At 40.7% G+C, this 19,822-nt stretch overlaps 1 protein-coding gene across 1 annotated transcript in view; it reads left to right on the top strand.

The window, feature by feature from the left end:
• Positions 1-6,242: 6,242 nt before the first annotated feature.
• Positions 6,243-19,822, top strand: part of tlcd4b (TLC domain containing 4b) — a 36,622-nt gene continuing 23,042 nt past the window's right edge. The window contains exons 1-2 of the mRNA XM_034127127.1: positions 6,243-6,539; positions 15,018-15,170. Of these exons, the coding sequence (XP_033983018.1) occupies positions 15,025-15,170 (146 nt within the window). The 5' untranslated portion in view covers positions 6,243-6,539; positions 15,018-15,024. The remainder of the gene's footprint in view (positions 6,540-15,017; positions 15,171-19,822) is intronic.

Below are 19,822 nucleotides of genomic sequence, written 5' to 3'. Positions count from 1 at the left end.
GCTAATGTTGGGCTATAAAGGAACTACAGCACGGTCACATGACTTCACGTCACCACCGCTAAGCTAAAGGCGGCTAATGTTGGGCTATAAAGGAACTACAGCACGGTCACATGACTTCACGTCACCATCGCTAAGCTAAAGGCGGCTAATGTTGGGCTATAGAGAGGCGAAGTCCCTCCCCTTCCGGTTGAGCTCCATGGGACCTTATTTCGGAAAAGTTATGCATTGAAGTCAATGGAGAGAGAAATATTGTCTTTCGATCCCGTTTGAATTGTGCCACGAATTACACATTTGATGTTTGTCAATTTAAAAGATAATTTAGCAAGTCAAAAAAATAAAAATGTGTCGTAAAACTGTGAAGTAACACTTTTTTTGTGTGAAACCGCTCAATGGACTACATCTCCCGTCTCGCACCACACACCAAGACGGCCGTCACGTTGGCACATTTCACTTCTTTCTTTCAGAATGAGGCGGAAAGTATTAAAAGAGGTGAAAATCACTCCAAGTCTGGGCATGTTGAGAGCTGTACATACACACAAGGGGAGTTAGTCGGTTCCGTAAGAGCCAGCATGCGGGACCGGGATTCTGGGATTCGTAGTCTTTCTAGTTGCGTATTTTTCATAGTCTTATATTTCAACAGTTTTACGACAAACTGTGACTTTTTTTACATGGAAATTATTATTTAAGATTGACAAACATCATATGTGTAATTCATGGCACAATTCAAACGGGATCGAAAGATAATCTTTCTCTCTCCATTGACTTCAATACAAACTTTTTCCGAAATAAGGTCCCATGAGTCCCACCGGAAGGGGAGGGACTTCACCTCTCTATAAAGGAACTACAGCACGGTCACATGACTTCACGTCACCACCGCTAAGCTAAAGGTGGCTAATGTTGGGCTATATAGGAACTACAGCACGGTCACATGACTTCACGTCTCTACCGCTAAGCTAAAGGCGGCTAATGTTCGCAGTGAAACATACTTTATTTCAGGCTTTTTACTTTATAACTTAACCGAAAAAACGTTTGAGAAGAGGGAACCAGAAGTGGTAAAATGCTAAGTACTTTTTGTGTCTATGGATTCATTCCTGCACCTCTCTGTCTGATTTCTACGCTTGTTTCTGACTCACTCACTCCTTTAATAGAGGGCACGATCCAGTTCTCACTCTCTCTTTGTTACAACAAACCCAAACACAGTGATTCATTTTCAATTCAATAAAAACCAATACCTTTGTAACTATCAAATGGAAGTCATTGTGTGTGTTTTCACCTAGCACTGAGCTCTGGATGACACACAATATAAGCCCAAGGCTACCAATAAAACACAGAGTGAACAAAAAAATAATACCGGTTTCTATTTCTATACAGACCTGTACGTGAACATAAGCAAAAAAAAACTCCTGCTACCCTGTTAGCAGTGGAACCAGACGGACAACCTTGACTCAGCAGATCACATGACAAAGAACAACCCCCCCCCCTAAAATAAAAACGACTTATCAGGAGGCTGTCAATCACATTTGTACAGTACCATCACAGCAAAGGTCACACATGAGTTCACGTTTTCTCTCACAGAGTCAAAAGCCAATTGGTGATAGAAGGCGTTTCCCTGCAGTGTAAAACTCTGGGATAGGCTACACACAATTGCTCCTAATCTACCTTTCAAACCAAGACAAAAGATAATAACTTCCTCATTGTGATATAAATCTTGTGCAGCAGGAGGATGGAGTTACTCTGTTATTGAAAGGAATATACCACTGTGCTTGTGTAGGAGTTTTTGCATTTGGGGTGTTTTTTTAAAGCTGTTTATTCGCAGTTAAATACATTTTTTTGAACTTTTGTTTATGTCATGAATAGGCTACTTAAAGGTGGGGTATGTAATTTATTTCAGAAACACTTTTTGTTATATTCCATGGTGTTAACATCCCGATAGCAATGAATATATTAAATGCTTTGACAATAAATACATAAAAAAATGTCATCTGTGGAAGCCGTAGCGCTGTAAAAAGCACGACCAATCATCTGAGCCGGCCCGGCTAAAATAACTGGATGGCCTACCTGCCTGTCAACCTTCCATCTCGTGCACAAAACTTATCTCGTGCCCTCATTGGTCATGTGCGCGTTCGTGTGTGTTGGAGGAGGGGCTCTGTAAGGAAGTCTGAAAGAAGGGGCAGATTTTTTCCGGTTGTGTACTTTCAAATTCTAGCGCACTCGAGCTGGTTTCTCCAAAATTACATACCCCACCTTTAAGGATTCAAGATTCAAGGATTTTATTGGCTTTTGTACAGTGTAGATATATCAATGAAAATCTTAGGGCACAGGCTCCTCCAATAGTGCAAGCAAATACAAATAAAATTGAATAGAAATAGTGCAAGGAATGTTATTGATGAAAAGCTTACATTTATTTTTAACAAGGTACAGTTTTGGTTTGTTTTCACACTCCAAAAAAGCATCATAATGAAAACCCTTGACATACAGTACAGTATATACCCTAAGAAACTCAAAGAGCACTTTGATAAGAAAGCCCAATAAAAAGAGACTGATACTACATCATAATTTATTTCTGAATAATACCCATGCGCATAATTGTTTGAACCTTTATTAGAACAAGTTTTGCAACAAAGAATTTGCATCGCTGCTGGGATATGAAACTATGAAATGGATATAAATAGAAGCCGCTCTTGCCTTGTACACATCGGCTGATACTTGTTTTAAACACCACAGAAGACGTTATTTATATACGTTTATACACACAGAACAGGAACTGTTTAGAGCACGTTGCTACTTTGACACCTCAAACAACAAAAAGCTCACTGTATTACTGAAAGACGAGATTAGCCGGGCTAATATGCTACTGTTATATAATATAAATGCAGGTTACTAATTGCTTAGCAGTACCCAACAATGCAGAAACAACAAATTGCGTGGATTTAGATTAAAACTAAAACTAAAAGCATAGCCAAAGTTTATGACACGTGCAAACAAACAACCACTATCTAAATGAAAGTCACCTTGACCTTTAACAGTGATAAAGCAGAGCCACCTTACGTTGCTGTGTAAACACACACACACACACACACACACACACACACACACACACACACACACACACACACACACACACACACACACACACACACACACACACACACACACACACACACACACACACACACACACACACACACACACACACACACACACACACACACACACATCCTGCTAGCTGCAGCCAGAGGCGCACACACACGTGTTACAACTTCAGACGTATATATGATCAGCTTGCAGCAGCTCGTCAGACAAGTTAATCCAACCTCACATTTGTTTCACTACGTTGCATTATAACAGAGGTGGAGAAGTACTCAGATCATGTACTTGAGTTAAAGTAGAAGTACTCAGATCTTGTACTTGAGTAAAAGTAGAAGTACTCAGATCTTGTACTTGAGTAAAAGTAGAAGTACTCAGATCTTGTACTTGAGTAAAAGTAGAAGGACTCTGATCTTGTACTACATTAAAAGTAGAAGTTCCAGAGTGTAGGAATACTCTGTTACAGTAAAAGTCCTGCATTCAAAATGTTCCTCAAGTAAAAGTAGGAAAGTATTCTCATCAAAATATAGTTAAAGTAGCGACAGTGAAAGTAGTCATTGTGCAGATTGGTCCATTTCAGAATAATATATATGATATGTTTTATAATGATTGATCATTAAAGTGTTCTCAAAGCTGGTAAAGGTGCAGCTAGTTTGAATGACTTTGTATACTGCAGGGTAGCTTGAGCATTTACTCCAGGTGGAACTAAAGTCTGATTTAACACTTGATTATATTTCACATTATTCATCCAGATCTGTGAAGTAACTAAAGGTATTAAATACATGTAGGGTTGTAAAATGTATTGACTTGGTTTATACATATATACTTATACTACTCTGGCACTGGCAGTATAGGTAAAACAAAACCAAAAAACATGCCATCGTTGTCCTTAAATTCAAATGCAGTTTTTTGTATCTATATGGTAATGATGAATAAATGAAGTAGTAATAAATGAAGACTTTCAAAGCAAATAAAAAAATATATATATATGTATACATGTATATGGTCATGCATAATGAATATAATAATAATATATGACACCAAATTATATATATAAACAAAATAAAATATTAATTTAATAAAATAAAAAGGAAATTAGGAATAATAACTACAAATATATATTAAAAAAAAGAAAAAAATATACGTATACATGCATATCATCGTCAATCCAATATTATAATGCGTTTTTAGGGCAACCTTCAAACATCTGAGTTGTCCAGATATAACAGAGAACAGCAGCCTCTCGACTCACTGGTGCATTTACAGTACTGTTTATTAAAGGGCCCATAGGCGCGTTCACACCGCAGTACTTTTCCCACTTTAGTTCATGAGAACTTAGTTCATGAGAACTCTTTAGTTCTCATGAACTTAGTACAGATCGCGTTCTCACCGGAATAAGTTCCTGGGGAAGGATTAGGCAAATGAAGCCTCTGACGTCACTTCTTCTTCTTCTGCTTTGGGTTTACTGGCAGGCCGCAAACAACTTCACGGCGTATACTGCCACCCGAAGTCCCCGGCCGGAAGTCCCCGGAGTTGGGGACTGGCTTCAGTAGAAGCTGCTGGGACTCCCAGCAGCTTCTACTGAAGCCTTCCGAGTAAATCGCCAGAACGCCGACACCTCCTCATCTCCACCGCTCCCATGTTTTCTTTTGTGTTGCCATAAGCTAGTCTCTCTGCGTTTGTGCGCTGGGCTAATGCTAATGCTAATAATGCTAATGCGAGGATAATAAAATGGCGGCTTCACAAAACTTGTTGGGAGTTTTACGGGGCGTGGTTTGCAATCCGCCCAGCCAATCAGAAATAGGAACCTTTTTCTCCCACGAAAGTCCCTGCTCTCTAGCAGGGATGGAAAAGGGGGTAAAAAGGTTCTCATTAACTAATTTTAGTTCCGGATTTTTTTGGTGTGAACGCAACATTTCTGAACTATATCGGAACTAAAGTGGGAAAAGTACTGCGGTGTGAACGTGCCTATTGACTTGCATAGAGCTCTCTGAACACTGGTAATAGCCGAGTTGGGATCGCGGAGAAATGCTCTCCGCAGACCCATGCTCACAGCGTTATAAACCTTTTTCTTACTCAATATCAAGCCACACTTATTGTTTTTACTTCGGCTGTGACGGTAAGTCCACACAGCAGCGTTAAAAACATCTTGGAGGTGGGCGTATCTGAAGCTTGGGGATTTTTTGCGAGCAACGCGACCAACAACCAATCACATGAATCTCCCACCCCCGACATACAAAGCAAAAAAGCCCGAAGTAAACTGGATATAAACTCCCCAAACAGGCGAAAACCTACCACTGTCTCTGCCACATCCCGCCATGCCTGGCTCCTCCGGTTTGTATCCCGGTAGGTAAATCGGGACTGGTCATAAAGCACCGGGTGATTCCCTACCGCTATAATTAATTTCTCCTCCATTTTTTGGAATATGAGGAAATGACCTGCGGTATGTCTCTCCCAGCATACACGCGGTTTCATTGGCTAGCGCTTGTACTGTCAGATTTGCATAAACGGGATTTGATTGGCTGATGCTTCCACCTCAGCTTCAAAAGTTGAACATTGCTCAACTTTTGAAGCCTGAGATGCCTGGAAATCTCCGCTTTGCTTCCCACAATGCAGTTCGGCGAAAAGTGAGGCAAAGTGAATGGGCAGAAGCGTTGGAAGATGTTTTTAACGCTGCTGTGTGGACGGGCCGTGAGTGTTTGTGTGTGCTCAGGATGAGTTTCGCTTGTTCTCGCTGTATCGCCGACCCGGAAACCTGTCCGCTCCTCGCAGCAGTTCGCAGCAGCGGCGAGCAGCAACGAGCCTCGCAACGTCCCAACCAATCAGAGCACACTGGGCTCACAGGGAGGGGGGGCAGGAGCTCCAACAAGCCGTTTAGGACAGAGTGAATACCTGGTGAATACACATACTATACAGAGATGCTGTATGAGAAACCAATGTAATTTTGGAAAATTGCACAATTTAAATCTATTCTAGTAGACCTCAACAATGGAAATATGATCAGTAGAAATGGCCATGACATGGGACCTTTAATGCCTCTGTTAAATAAAAGACTAAATATTGCATATGGTCTTTGTTCATTGTGGGTGTCGCCTCTCTCTCTTTGGGGGGAGGGGGGGCGTGTGCAAAGGGGTGGCAACGTATAGACATCACCGGTTGGTCCTTATACTGTGAAAGCCAAAATAAAACGAGATAAAACTTTTCTCTCGGTCCTGGAAACACATGGCAGTGAAAGAAAATACAGCTTAGATTAAAAAAAAGCTTATTTACTTCCGGGTGTAATGGTGTTTGGCACCCGGCGTTGTGCGCGAGGCTTTTTCTCTCTGTTCTTTCCGGGGGTCGCGAGCGGGTATCACTTTAGCCGACTTGCTAGCTAACGTAAAGAAAGTGGAGAAGACGGAGGCTAAACGGGAGCTTTATCCGCCTACACAGACCTATGCGACGGATAACAGGTAACACAGCTCTCCTTGTACTGCTTTCCATCTCATCAAATATCCTCTTTTGTTGTGTTTATTTCACATTATTATTTTTTACGACATTTTTCTTTACCGTACGGGTCTTGGGCTTCGTCAACAACAGCATACGTAGCTTTAGCATCAAGGTGCGAAAAAAGGGATTGCGTATTATCTTATTTTGGCTCCTTGTTGATATATATATCAGTATTTTAAAGCTAGGTAACCCTTATTGATAACGTGGCCTGTATTTGAGTCACCATTCCCCCTGCAGTGCCTCACTGTGTTTCCACCTTTACTGCAAAGCATAATAGATTTATCAAGGAGGGGTAGCGAATTACTGCTACTCCTTCACATTACATTATACTCACAATATGTGCAATCAGCCATACATAAATATACAAACTCAGAACAGCAAGAACCTGCAAGTACATCCCTTTCAATAAGCCATTTTATATGCTGGTGCATTAGCTTCAAATGAACCAAATGCTGCTGTGCTCCAAGGTGCAACATACTCTGAGTATGTCCGACTAAAGGGCAATTATCACTAGTTTTAGGTATCCAATTATTGCTACTCCTTCACATTACATTTACCCAAAGCGACATATTGTAGGTGCAATCACACATATAGATACAGACTCAGAATAGCAAGAAATCTGCAAGTACATCCCCTTACAAAAAGCTATTTTTAATTGCTGGTGCATTAGCTTCAAATAAACCAAACTGAATATAGTCATGACCCATCCTTTGCCTTTCACTGTGCTATAAGGTGCATCATGCTAACTGCTAATATCAGTTGCTACTTGGCTATAAGGTGCACAAGATGCTGAGTGTATATGCTAACATGCTAGGTGGCTAACCACTGCTACTCCTTCACATACATTACATTGCATTTACCCAAAGTGCAATCAGACGTATAGATACAAAATCAAAACAGCAAGAAACCTGCAAGTACATTTCCTTTCAAAAAGCGTTTTAAGTGCTGGAGCATTAGCTTCAAATACACGACACTCTCAGAGTGCCTTTGCTAAAAGGGCAGCTATCACCAGTAATTTACCAGTATATAGTCATGACCCAACCTTTGCATTTCACTGTGCTACAAGGTGCACAATACCCTTGAGTTTGCATGCTAACTGGGAACATTTATGTCTTATTAATTGGGCAATAAACTCAGTTACTACTTCACTAAAAGGTGCACAAGATACTGAGTATATGTGCTAACCTCTGCTAGCCAATTACAGCTACTTTTACTTTGCATTTCACCCCAACGTTGTTACTGTGCTATGGGGTGCACAATACTCACCAGTCATTTATCAGTATATAGTCATGACCAAACCTTTGTAGTTCACTGTGCTATAAGGTGCACAATACTCTTGAGTTGTCATGCTAACTGCTAACATTTTCATCTGATAAATTGGGCAATAATCTCAGTTGCTACTTTGCTAAAAGCAGCACAAGATGCTGAGTTTATGCTAACCTGTTAGCATCTCCCTCTGTGCAATAATTTCCATTTATAAGTAGAATAAAAAGCCAATTTCAGCTGCTTTGACTTTGCCTTTCACTTGCCAGTTGTCACTGTGCTATAAGAGAGTCTGCAGGCTAACTTGCTAACACCTCTGTCCGATAAAAGGAATGTAATCAGCACTTAATTATCAGTATTCATGTCATGACCCATCCTGCCTGCCTGCCTGCAGAGATTCTTCAGATCAGGCTGGGCAAGATTTGCGCCTTGAAGCAATGCAATGGTGTAGCAATGCGGTACATTGATTACAGACCGAGGCCGGTGTAGATTTCCAGAAGAACAGAGGGAGAAATTGAACCGCTTTTTTATTTATGTTTGGTCGATATGTCACGGGGTCACGGTTTGCTGACAGCAGCAAGATGTAGTCCGGCGAAACAAGGTCAAATGTGGACGGCAGAGCAGCTCTCCTGTCCGGGCTGTCAGCCGCAGTGAGGAGTGTGTGTGAGTGTGTGTGTGTGTGTGTGTGTGTGTGTGTGTGTGTGTGTGTGCTGTCTCTCCCCATGGGGCAGTGTGAAGCAGCCTGCCAGGTGAAGAATGCCCATGAATTATTCAGGAACACGCTGCATATGATCAACGTGGCCCGGGGAAAGAGCATAGCTGCTGGGGACAAAAAAAAGAAAAAGGTGGAGGAGGAATCCCTGGTGATGCAACTGTCTTTGAGAATTGAAATGGATAATGGAGTAGGGGGTGGCCTGTCTTACAGATGCTCTGATTTGTGGGAAACCTGTATTAGGAAGTTGTCAGAAATCCCATCTATTATGATCCATTTCTTTGTTGATTCTGAAGGCAAGGCAATTTATGTGTGTATCAAGACAATTTAAAGTGCTTTTACAAAAAAAACACAAGCATAATGACACGTTATTTAAGTGCATTTCAAAAACAGTCATTAAAAAAGCTAAAATAATCCCAATAAGACAAAGCTCAAATGGAAGAAGACGTGTATATATTACAAGAATAAAACATACAGTGCAGGGTAAGACTTGAATAGTTATTTGATTTATAAAAAGGCGGCGGCAAAAGGAAAAATCTTGATTTGAAAGAGGTGACCGTTATTGGAGCATAATAACTGAACGGAGAGCATACCCGTACGGTTCATAATCTATCAGAAATATATTTTTAAGCTGAAGTGGAAATTGCAGTGTTGGGATGTTATGAAGTACTCAAGTACAATGCTGAGGTACTTTACCTGAGTATTTTAACTGTATGCTACTTATACTTCTAATCCACTATATTTCTTAGGCTAATATTGTACTTTTTACTCCACTACACTTTCCCGATTCAGATTATAAACTAATTCAAACTATAAATCAACTTCTAAATAAACACATTGACATATAATTATAGGTTACACCCAACAGTAGTATAACAAGTTAATTACATTAGCTGCACCTCCACCAGCTGTGATGAACACATTAATCAGAATCCAGTAATATATATGATTCTGAAACGGGCCGTTACTCTTATAATATACTTTGAGTTTTGGTACTTTAAGTATATTTTATTGCCAATACTTTTGTACTTTGACGGACGTTTACTTGAGTGAAAAGCCTGAGGACTTCTTCGAGCTCTGTAACATTGTTCTGGAGATTGCCTCTGGTTGCAAAGATATAATCTTCACGGCATTATTTCACATGTTGTGTTTTGTTGGTGGCACTTTGTCTTGGGGGGGTGCTTTTGTTTCCTTGTGTCTGACAGAACAGTATGCATGCATGACTTTGGACATTTTTTAAGTGTAAAAATAGAACTTAATGTAGGCTGCATTCCTGAAGTGTCATGTGCCTTTCCATAGGCTGAATGACGTGAGTGTCTTTGCGAAACAGAAGGCCTTCCCAACATGTATCACTACATTATAATATGAGGTTTCCTGCTTTCCTAATAGCCTCCTGGAATAAGTGGTTTTAAATGGCTTGTGTAATGTCTTTAATCTGAGAGTCAGTACGTTTCTCAGGCCAGAGTCCAGGACAACGTATGCACGGTGTGTCGCAACAGATTTACGTTCCTAAAGAACAAGTGAGAGGTCATGATGAGGATAGGGCTGCTCGATTATGGCAAAAATCATAATCTCGATTATTTGGGTCAATAATTGATATCACGATTATTCATAACGATTATCCATTTACTTTGAAAACATCCATTTATTGGGAAAAACCATTTGAACAGTATGTTTTGAACAGTTGATTACCCTAACCTTTAAGTATAATTCAACTGAAAAACCAATTACATTTTTTTTTTTGATTATGTTGTTTTCAAAATCGTTGCAATTCAAAATCGTAATTGCGATTAAAATACGATTAATTGAGCAGCCCTAGATGAGGATCGACTTAATTTTTAATTTTAATTAGTATTATTTATTTTTTTAATTTACCAATTGAACAATATGGCGTCGCAGAAATGATAATTGTTCAAACATTATTCACATTATCGTTGAGAAATAGATACAAATGCTCATGGTGTGTTTATTTACTTATTTTCCAGAGGATCTGTACCAAACCAGGATTTTATTTTCTGCTCGAATGTCGGACATCATTCAGATAATTGTTTACATATTTTGCCTTTCGATATTGCACTATTACTTATTGTGTTTCCCATTTAACATTTCAATAACTCTATGCTCTATTATATGGCCAATTTCTGTAAGTGCAGATGTGAATAGGCAGACGGTTGGAAGCTAAACAAAAAAGCCAGACGTTTTAGTTTTATCTGCAGACATAACAAAAAATGGAAATGAGTAACAAAGTGTTTTCAATGTCAGGCTGTTTCTGTTCCTCAGTCGGAGTTGAAGACCACAAATGGCTCGGACTACTTTACTTGCCCCTTAATTTCTATATCTTAGATGTAAGGGTACATTTCCCTGATTAGTCCTAATACTCCAGCGCTACCCAGAGAAAAACAGAGACCCTGGAAAGTCAGAATGTTGTTTTGTCAACATCATAAAAGACTACAATCAGAGCAGTTACTTCAATCTACCATGAGTTAATCATTTTGTCATTTCACTGAGGCTTAAAAGGCATTTGATCAAACTTGTTTTCCTGTTTTCAATGGGGCTATTTCAGTCCACTGATTGCCTCGGATGTGAAAACACAGGCCTGTCGTTTGTTGACCTGAGTGAGAGTAAACAGATCTCTTCCTGAGCATAAGCATGTGTTCTACAGTCAGCTGCTTCCACGTCCTCTACATACCACGCCCGTGTTTGTTGTCAGATCAGAATCAGAATACCTTTATTAGTCCCACGGAGGGGACGTTTGCGTAGTTACAGCAGGACAAAGAGCCACAGACAGCTTAATGTTACATATGTTACATATGTTACATGCATTAAAAAAAAAAAAAAGTACTAAGTTACATCCTGTAACAGTTCTACAGATTTAGCAGCCAGGTATATATTACACAGTTATTAACGGCATTTATATATTGCACATTGTGGTGTGTGTGTGGGTGTGTGTGTGGTGTGTGTGTGTGTGTGTGTGTGTGTGTGTGGTGTGTGTGTGTGTGTGTGTGTGTGTGTGTGTGTGTGTGTGTGTGTGTGTGTGTGTGTGTGTGTGTGTGTGTGTGTGTGTGTGTGTGTGTGTGTGTGTGTGTGTGTGTGTGTGTGTGTGATGTGTGTGTGTGTGTGTGTGTGTGTGTGTGTGTGTGTGTGTGTGTGTGTGTGTGTGTGTGTGTGTGTGTGTGGTGTGTGTGTGTGTGTGTGTGTGTGTGTGTGTGTGTGTGTGTGTGTGTGTTGTGTGTGTGTGTGTGTGTGTGTGTGTGTGTGTGTGTTGTGTGTGTGTGTGTGTGTGTGTGTGTGTGTGTGTGTGTGTGTGTGTGTGTGTGTGTTACTAGGGGCTGTGCTGATTGTATAGTCTGATTGCTGCAGGAAGGAAAGACCTGCGGTATCCGTGAGACAGCGGGGGTGCAGCAGCCTGTCACTGAAGGAGCTGCACAGTGAGGACAGGGTGTCCTGGAGGGGGTGGGACACATTGTCCAGCAGGGAGGACAGCTTGGCTGCCATTCTCCTGTCTCCCACCACCTCCACAGTGTCCAGAGGACTCCCCAGGACAGAGCTGGCCTTCCTTACCAGTCTGTTCAGTCTCTTCCTGTCAGCAACCGAGATGCTGCTGCCCCAGCAGGCCACACCATAGAAAATGGCTGATGCCACAACAGAGTCATAAAATGTCTGAAGGAGTGCCCCCTGCACCTCGAAAGACCTCCGTCTCCTCAGCAGAAAGAGTCTGCTCTGTCCCTTCTTGTACAGAGCAGCAGAATGATCAGATAATACCTACATCTGTGAGATACATTGGAGTGTCATCAATAAGGGACGTAAAATATGATGCAGGTATGATGTATTTTTAGCAGTCTCACCAAAAAGTTAGCATCACATGGTTCTTGTGATTAAAAAGCAACGGGCTTTTACTATTGGATTTCAGAATATTGCATAAAATAAGCTCTGTGGCTAACACACATTCCTGACGCTTACACGTTTTGTTGAGCAGGATTATCTCCACATTTTAACACCATTGTATGATTTTAGAAGCATCAATGCTATCTCCAGTAGTAAAAAGCTAACGCTAGGCTATGAAGGAACTACAGAACGGTCACATGATGCTAAGCTAAAGGCGGCTAATGTTAGCGTGTTGACGTTTAGTCATCTCATTTAGACACTTGTTAGCATCTGATGTTTTAAAGCCACATATAAACATTGGACACTCGCCAGTGGGGTATTTACTGATGTATTAAAAGTGTTAACCACAGACCTTATTTTAAGGCTTCTTATCAAAAACACGTTCACTAAACTTTGAGACAAAATGCTAACTCATTTCTGGGTTTTAGGACTCATTCCTGCACCTTTTTATACAGTTGACACAAACATAGATAAGGGCAAATAAACATTGTTGAAGTAAGTACTTATGAAACTGAAATAAATCTGTGAGATAAATGACAGTGTCACCGGCAAACAGATGATTTAAACCTAGAAAAGGGTCGACAGACGTGCATCTTGTAAGTCAAATACAGACTAAAATGCTAACACATTTCTGGGTTTTAGGACTCATTCCTGCACCATTATGTACAGTTGATACTAGGGCTGTGCAATTAATCGCAATTACGATTTTGGCCTGCCACAATTACGAAAACAACATAATCGGAAAAAACAATTATTTTGCTTTGCTAGGTTGTGTCACTGCAACATATTTTATCTAATTAATTTTGGTCTCATTTATTTGTATTTATCATATTTATATATGTTTAGTAGCTTGGGGAAGTGCGCTCCAAAAATATTTGTTGATCTTGTTTATTGGTATTTATTATTTTGATGATATTTATTTAAATGTATCATTTATTTTATTTATTTGTGTATTGGTTTTTCAGTTGAATTATACGTTCAGGGTAATCAACAGTTACAAATATACTGTTCAAATTATTATTTGTATTTGTTTTAAAGTTCATTAAATGGATGTTTTCAAAGTCAATGAATAATCGTATTTAATAATCGTGATATCAATTATTGACCCAAATAATCGTGATTATGATTTTTGCCATAATCGCACAGCCCTAGTCGACAGACGTGCATCTTTTCAGTCAAATACAGACTAAGAACGTATTCCACAGTCTTATTTCTCATGAGCTGAACTTATCGCTCCATCTGGACAATCCTCTTTTCTTTTAGCTCAGCCTTTGTTTTCTTCTCAGGGATTTCTGCTTTGCTCCAATCAAATCGCTTCTGTAATCCCGTTGCAAAATATGCAAATAAATGGAGTCCTTTAATTCCACATGTGAATGCTGTTCCACCGTATTCACTATTCACAGCAATAACTCTTCCACTCTTTCTCCTCGACTGTTTCATTTCCCCTCTCTGTAAGCTTGTCTAAATCTCTCATGTCACTTGCATTAGACAGGCTTGGACATTTTCTCCCCCCCACCTCCTGTTTCTCCCCCCTTTCTCTCTCTCTTTGTGGACTGGATGAACCACACAGGGTGCCAGCTTCACAGAATCACAATCACAATATGTGTATTCGTCCCACAGAGGGGAAATGTACGTTGTTACAGCAGGAAGGAGCCAAAGACCGCTTAATCAACAAAATAAAAAAAACGTCAGATCTGCCAACACGCTCGCATTATTCAAACAATCCCTCAAATCTCACCTTTTTCACTTTTGCCTTCAACTCCCAATCCTCTAACCCAGGGGTGTCAAACTCAAGGCCCGGGGGCCAAATCCGGCCCGTGACTTCATTTTCTGTGGCCCCACAAGAGCTTGCAAAGAATATAATATGTATATTATACGGTGAGATGCCGATTTACAGAAGCACGTTGCCCATAAACTACATGTCCCACAATGCATCTCAAATTTGCCTTTTTTTCTTATTTTCATATTTTTCTTCAAAATATTCATTTTTTCTTAGAATTTGCCTTTTTCTCAGAATCTGATTTTTTTTTCAAAATGTTACTTTTTTTTCAAAATGTCATTTTTTTTTTCTCCAGAATTTGGCTTTTCTTTTTAAATCACTTTGTTAAATGCTCACTGAAGAGACTTGCAATTATTTGCCCTAGACTTCTGCTTTCAGACGTAGTTAATTACTAAGTTATTACCCTATCCGATAATAATCCAATGCAGAGGCAATAATGTAATATAATACATTATTTTATATATATTAAATATTTATATATGTATTTTTATATAGTCTTATATATATAAAACTGGCCCTTTGAGTGCAACCATGATGCTAATGTGGCCCGAGATGAAATTGAGTTTGACACCCCTGCTCTAACCCCTCGCCCTTATTCCACCTAGCTTAGCACTTTTTACGTTTGTTGTTATTTTGTTTCTTCTTTACTTTGAGCACCAGGAAAAGCGCTATATCCACTTCTACCGCCGCCTCCGTTTCTCAGGATGACTGATAGTCATCGATTTGAACCTGTCCTTGTGTACCGCCCTCTCCTGCCCCCTCCCCCCCCCCCTCCTGTCTCCCCCTCTGTCGGGTGTTTAGGTGAGTGATGGAGACGAGAGAGTTGACCGTGGTCGCTGGCAGCTTCGTGGGTTTCCAGCTTCTCTTCTCGGTGGCCAGCCCTCACCTCTCCTGGATCATCACGCCGGGGTATGGACGGCTTCCTCTCAACAAACACACAGAGTGGAACTCCAGGTGAGACACACACACACACACACCATGTATACATCACTTCAGGGGACATTACATTGACTTACATGCATTTCCTGGAGACTTATCCTAACCTCAACCATAACCAACACATGCCTAACCCTAACCAAGTCTTCACCCTAAAATTAATGATTCCCCTCATGGGGACCTCCATTTTGTCTCCATAAGGGAGGCGAGTCCCCACACGTGACTGTGTAAACAGATTTAGGTCCCCACAAGTATAGTAATGCTAGGCCACACACACACACACCTCTCTTTCACACTTTATATGTGATTAGGGCATGACCGAAAGAACAAGATAGTGGATACAAGAGCCCCGATAAACATTCCTGTTTGTCATCTTGCAATCTACTTATTTATATAAATAGTTATCACCGCAAACAAAGGTCAGAGAAAGTCGGCCCAAGCAATCACTCTGATTGGCTGTTCACACTACCGCTGCCTGCTGGTAAGGACAGTTATTGCCACTCGTCGACTGAAGTATTTGCGGTGTGTTCGTAGGCGGGCGGCGTAGCTGACGTAAAAGTCGGGACGCCTTCGGTACGCGTTCTTTGGTCTCAGGTGGGTGTGTAGCGGCCTTAACACCTGGCAATGATAACACCTGGCAATGATAACACCGGGCAATGATAACACCTGGCAATGATAACACCTGGCAATGATAACACCGGGCAATGATAACACCTGGCAATGATAACACCTGGCAATGATGACACCAGGTAATGATAACACCAGATAATGATGCCACACCCAGGATCAGGTGGAGTGATTATAAGCAATCTGAGGCTTCCATTTTAAGGAATGAACTGCCCAAAAAATGTATTAAACCGTATGGAGAGCTTTGATTTAAGCTGTTTTTTTAAAGTATCAAGCATAACTAACCTACATTTGATTGGTTTTGCTAACTTATAGCTGAACTGATAAGGCGATAAACCTCCTGTGAGCGGCCCAGCCCTTCGTATATTTTTCTGTATGTGTCCCTCGGAGAAAAAAAAAGTTTGGACACCCCTGGTTTAAATCAATAAAAAAGTGAATTTTAAAAGTTTTCTTTCGATGCTCACTCGTACAGGAAGTGTTAGAAGTGTTGCCACGACGCCCCCAGAATAGCACTTTTCCGTCACCTCTTTTTTAAAGATGGCCCCTGACGTGCCTCTGGACAGCTCATCATCATTCCTCACATGCACAGCTGTACTTTAAGAAACCCTCAGGGTGGAGTTCAGAGGCCAACAAGAACTCGTAGTTACATAACATCTCTCACAGACTCTTAGTTATGAGCTCCTTTTACTAACAAAACTCCACCTTGCCGCTCCTCTGAAGCTCACTTCCCCCTTTTTCCAGTCTTTGTCGTAAGCTATGCTAAACCGCTATCTCCAGCTTCATTTGTTGTCAATAGTAATCAACCCTTTTTACTATTGGAAAGGGAGTTAATACGCTTATTTCCCAAAGTGTAAAACACATTTCTCTGAGCTTTTCAACAAACAACAACATTTTGTTGTAGCGTTTTAAACCATGGATGCAATGTGCTAACCATCTCCTAAACGTTGTCATGTAGGAACAGATATTTCACAAAATACTGTGTGTATTAATCACTAAACATTTCATCTCTAGATGTTAGGGATTCACCGGCAGAAAGCATAAAGATATAAAGACTCTCTGAGAAGCACTTTTCTTTTGGTCTCTAAGAATGACTCTTAGTTATTAGCTTCTTTTATCTCTCTCTCTCTCTCTCTCTCTCTCTCTCCTCAATTTAATATGTCTCTCTCTCTCTCCTCAATTTAATATGTCTCTCTCTCTCTCCTCAATTTAATATGTCTCTCTCTCTCCTCAATTCAATATGTCTCTCTCTCTCTCCTTTCAATGTAATATGTCTCTCTCTCCTCAATTCAATATGTCTCTCTCTCTCTCTCTCTCTCTCTCTCCTCAATTCAATATGTCCCTCTCTCTCTCTCTCTCCTCAATTCAATATGTCCCTCTCTCTCTCTCTCCTCAATTCAATATGTCCTCAATTCAATATGTCTCTCTCTCTCTCCTTTCAATTTAATATGTCTCTCTGTCCTCAATTCAATATGTCTCTCTCTCTCTCTCCTCAATTCAATATGTCCTCAATTCAATATGTCTCTCTCTCCTTTCAATTTAATATGTCTCTCTCTCCTCAATTCAATATGTCTCTCTCTCTCTCCCTCTCTCCTCAATTCAATATGTCCTCAATTCAATATGTCTCTCTCTCTCTCCCTATCTCTCTGTCTTCAATTCAATATGTCTCTCTTCCTCTCTCTCTCTCTCCTCAATTCAATATGTCTCTCTGTCCTCAATTCAATATGTCTCTCTCTCTCTCTCCTCAATTCAATATGTCTCTCTCTCTCTCTCTCTCCTCAATTCAATATGTCTCTCTCTCTCTCTCTCTCTCTCTCTCTCTCCTCAATTCAATATGTCTGTCTCTCTCTCTCTCTGTCCTCAATTCAATATGCTTCTCTCTCTCTCTCTCGTTGTGACTCAGCTTTCATTCATATAGCTCAAAATTGCCTTTGTGTCCTTATTTTGAAAGTATTGTGGACTGAAATGCAAAGGCCAGGCGCTGATGGTTTACTTCAGAGAGCGGTTGCGTAACGCTGCTCTCAGTGTGACAGTCTGATGTTTATGTAACAACGACTTAAGTGCAAGGAGAGCAGAGAGAAAGCTTTCCCAAAGAAAGAGAGGCAGCCGGTCTGGTATCGAGCGCGGCTGCATAATCTAAAAGACTGTTGTTGTTGTTGTTGTTGTTGTCTGCACTCTCTTTTCGTGCAATCAATGGTTTCTACAAGTGTATGTAGGAGGGACCTCTCAATGCAAACGAGAGAAACGGAGTCGGGATGTTTTATTTATCCCGGGGGAAATTGGGTTTTATGAGAGCTGCTTCATTTCACAACAATTCAATCAGGAGAGACGTGTTGATGTAAGAACACATATTTATTGCCAGGAATACACAAATGAATGTAATGGAGTTTTGGCGATTAGGCCCCGTTGTGCAGGAGTATCATTCGGGAGGGGAGACCCGATCCAATGAAACTCCCCGGGGTCTAGACACTGGTGGTGGTGAATGGATAGTTGGGTTCGGTCTGAAGGGGAGTGGCTTAGCTTGACCCTGGTGGTGGTGAATGGATGGTTGGGGTCGGTCTGAAGGGGAGGGGCTTAGCTTGACCCTGGTGGTGGTGAATGGATAGTTTGGGTCGGTCTGAAGGGGAGTGGCTTAGCTTGACTCTGGTGGTGGTGGTGAATGGATAGTTGGGGTCGGTCTGAAGGGGAGTGGCTTAGCTTGACCCTGGTGGTGGTGGTGAATGGATAGTTGGGGTCGGTCTGAAGGGGAGGGGCTTAGCTTGACTCTGGTGGTGGTGAATGGATAGTTGGGGTCGGTCTGAAGGGGAGTGGCTTAGCTTGACCCTGGTGGTGGTGAATGGATAGTTGGGGTCGGTCTGAAGGGGAGTGGCTTAGCTTGACCCTGGATTCAGAGGGACAGGAGGTGAAAAGGGGTGGAGGAGGGTTGCGTCGGGTCACCTGAAATGACAGCTGTCAGAGGGGGGAGAGCAGAGTTAAAAGGGTTAGCAGAGCGCTATGATAGGCTTGTGAGAATAGAGCGAAGTGATTGGTTAGCTGGGGAGTGACGCCCCCGATCACTTATTGAGAGGAGAGAGAGTAGTAACATAGGAATAGTAAATGAATGAGTAAAGAAGGTCGTCCTGGTTGAACTTGCACTGAGCTTCATTAGTTATACAAACACCAAAGGTTAGAGTATAATGTCCAATAAGAAATGTATAGAATGTATTTAAAAACATTATATAAAGAAAAAAGAAAATAAATTACCAAAATGATTTATATAAACATACAAAATGTAAATGTGATGTCCAATAAAAAATACAATTAATAATAATATTTAATAATCAATAAACAAAAGAAGTAAAATGTCAAATAAAAGATCAAATTGAATACACATATTTATATAATTTAGGAAGTTTAAGTTAAATGTCCAATTTAAAAACACTCATATGAACCTTAGTAGTTAAAGTAATCGCGTGCATTTGTTTATTTATATATACAACATACCAAAATAACAACCGGAGAGTGGCTGCATGAGCGGTAACATAACCTACACACACGGCTATATTAAAGTTCTTTCCCACTTCCTTTAGCCAAGTTCCTCCGAGTCCGTTCCATTTTTAGACACTTCGCTCTGATTCAGTGGTAAAAATGGACTCATGCAGTCACTGAGGGGCTGAGGGTCTGAATCTGAATAATAATACCTTTACAGGGTGTCCGCGGGGTCTTAAAAAGTATTAAAAGTTGATCAATCAATTTAGCGAAAATCAAGGCTATTAAAAAGTATTAAACGGCATTTTCCAAGGTATTACATTTTGTAGCTTGTTTTCAATAAGTATATAAATTGTCCAAAGAGGTTGTATTCTAAAGTCTGCCTGAATGTAATCATTGCGTAGGTGTGTAGTGTGATTCTGTGTAGTTTATTTATGGCATCCCGTTGGATCTGACGTCATCTGAACAGGACATCGCACGCTCACTGCTTGATAGCGCGCGAAGGTCCGTTTACGCCGGTTGTTAAACAACATCGTTATGGGGAAATGCAAGTCTGCGTCCAAATGGTTGGAAGATAA

Source organism: Trematomus bernacchii, unplaced genomic scaffold (genome assembly GCF_902827165.1).
Source record: "Trematomus bernacchii unplaced genomic scaffold, fTreBer1.1, whole genome shotgun sequence".
NCBI lineage: Eukaryota > Metazoa > Chordata > Actinopteri > Perciformes > Nototheniidae > Trematomus > Trematomus bernacchii.
This window is presented reverse-complemented; position numbering and strand designations above follow the sequence as displayed.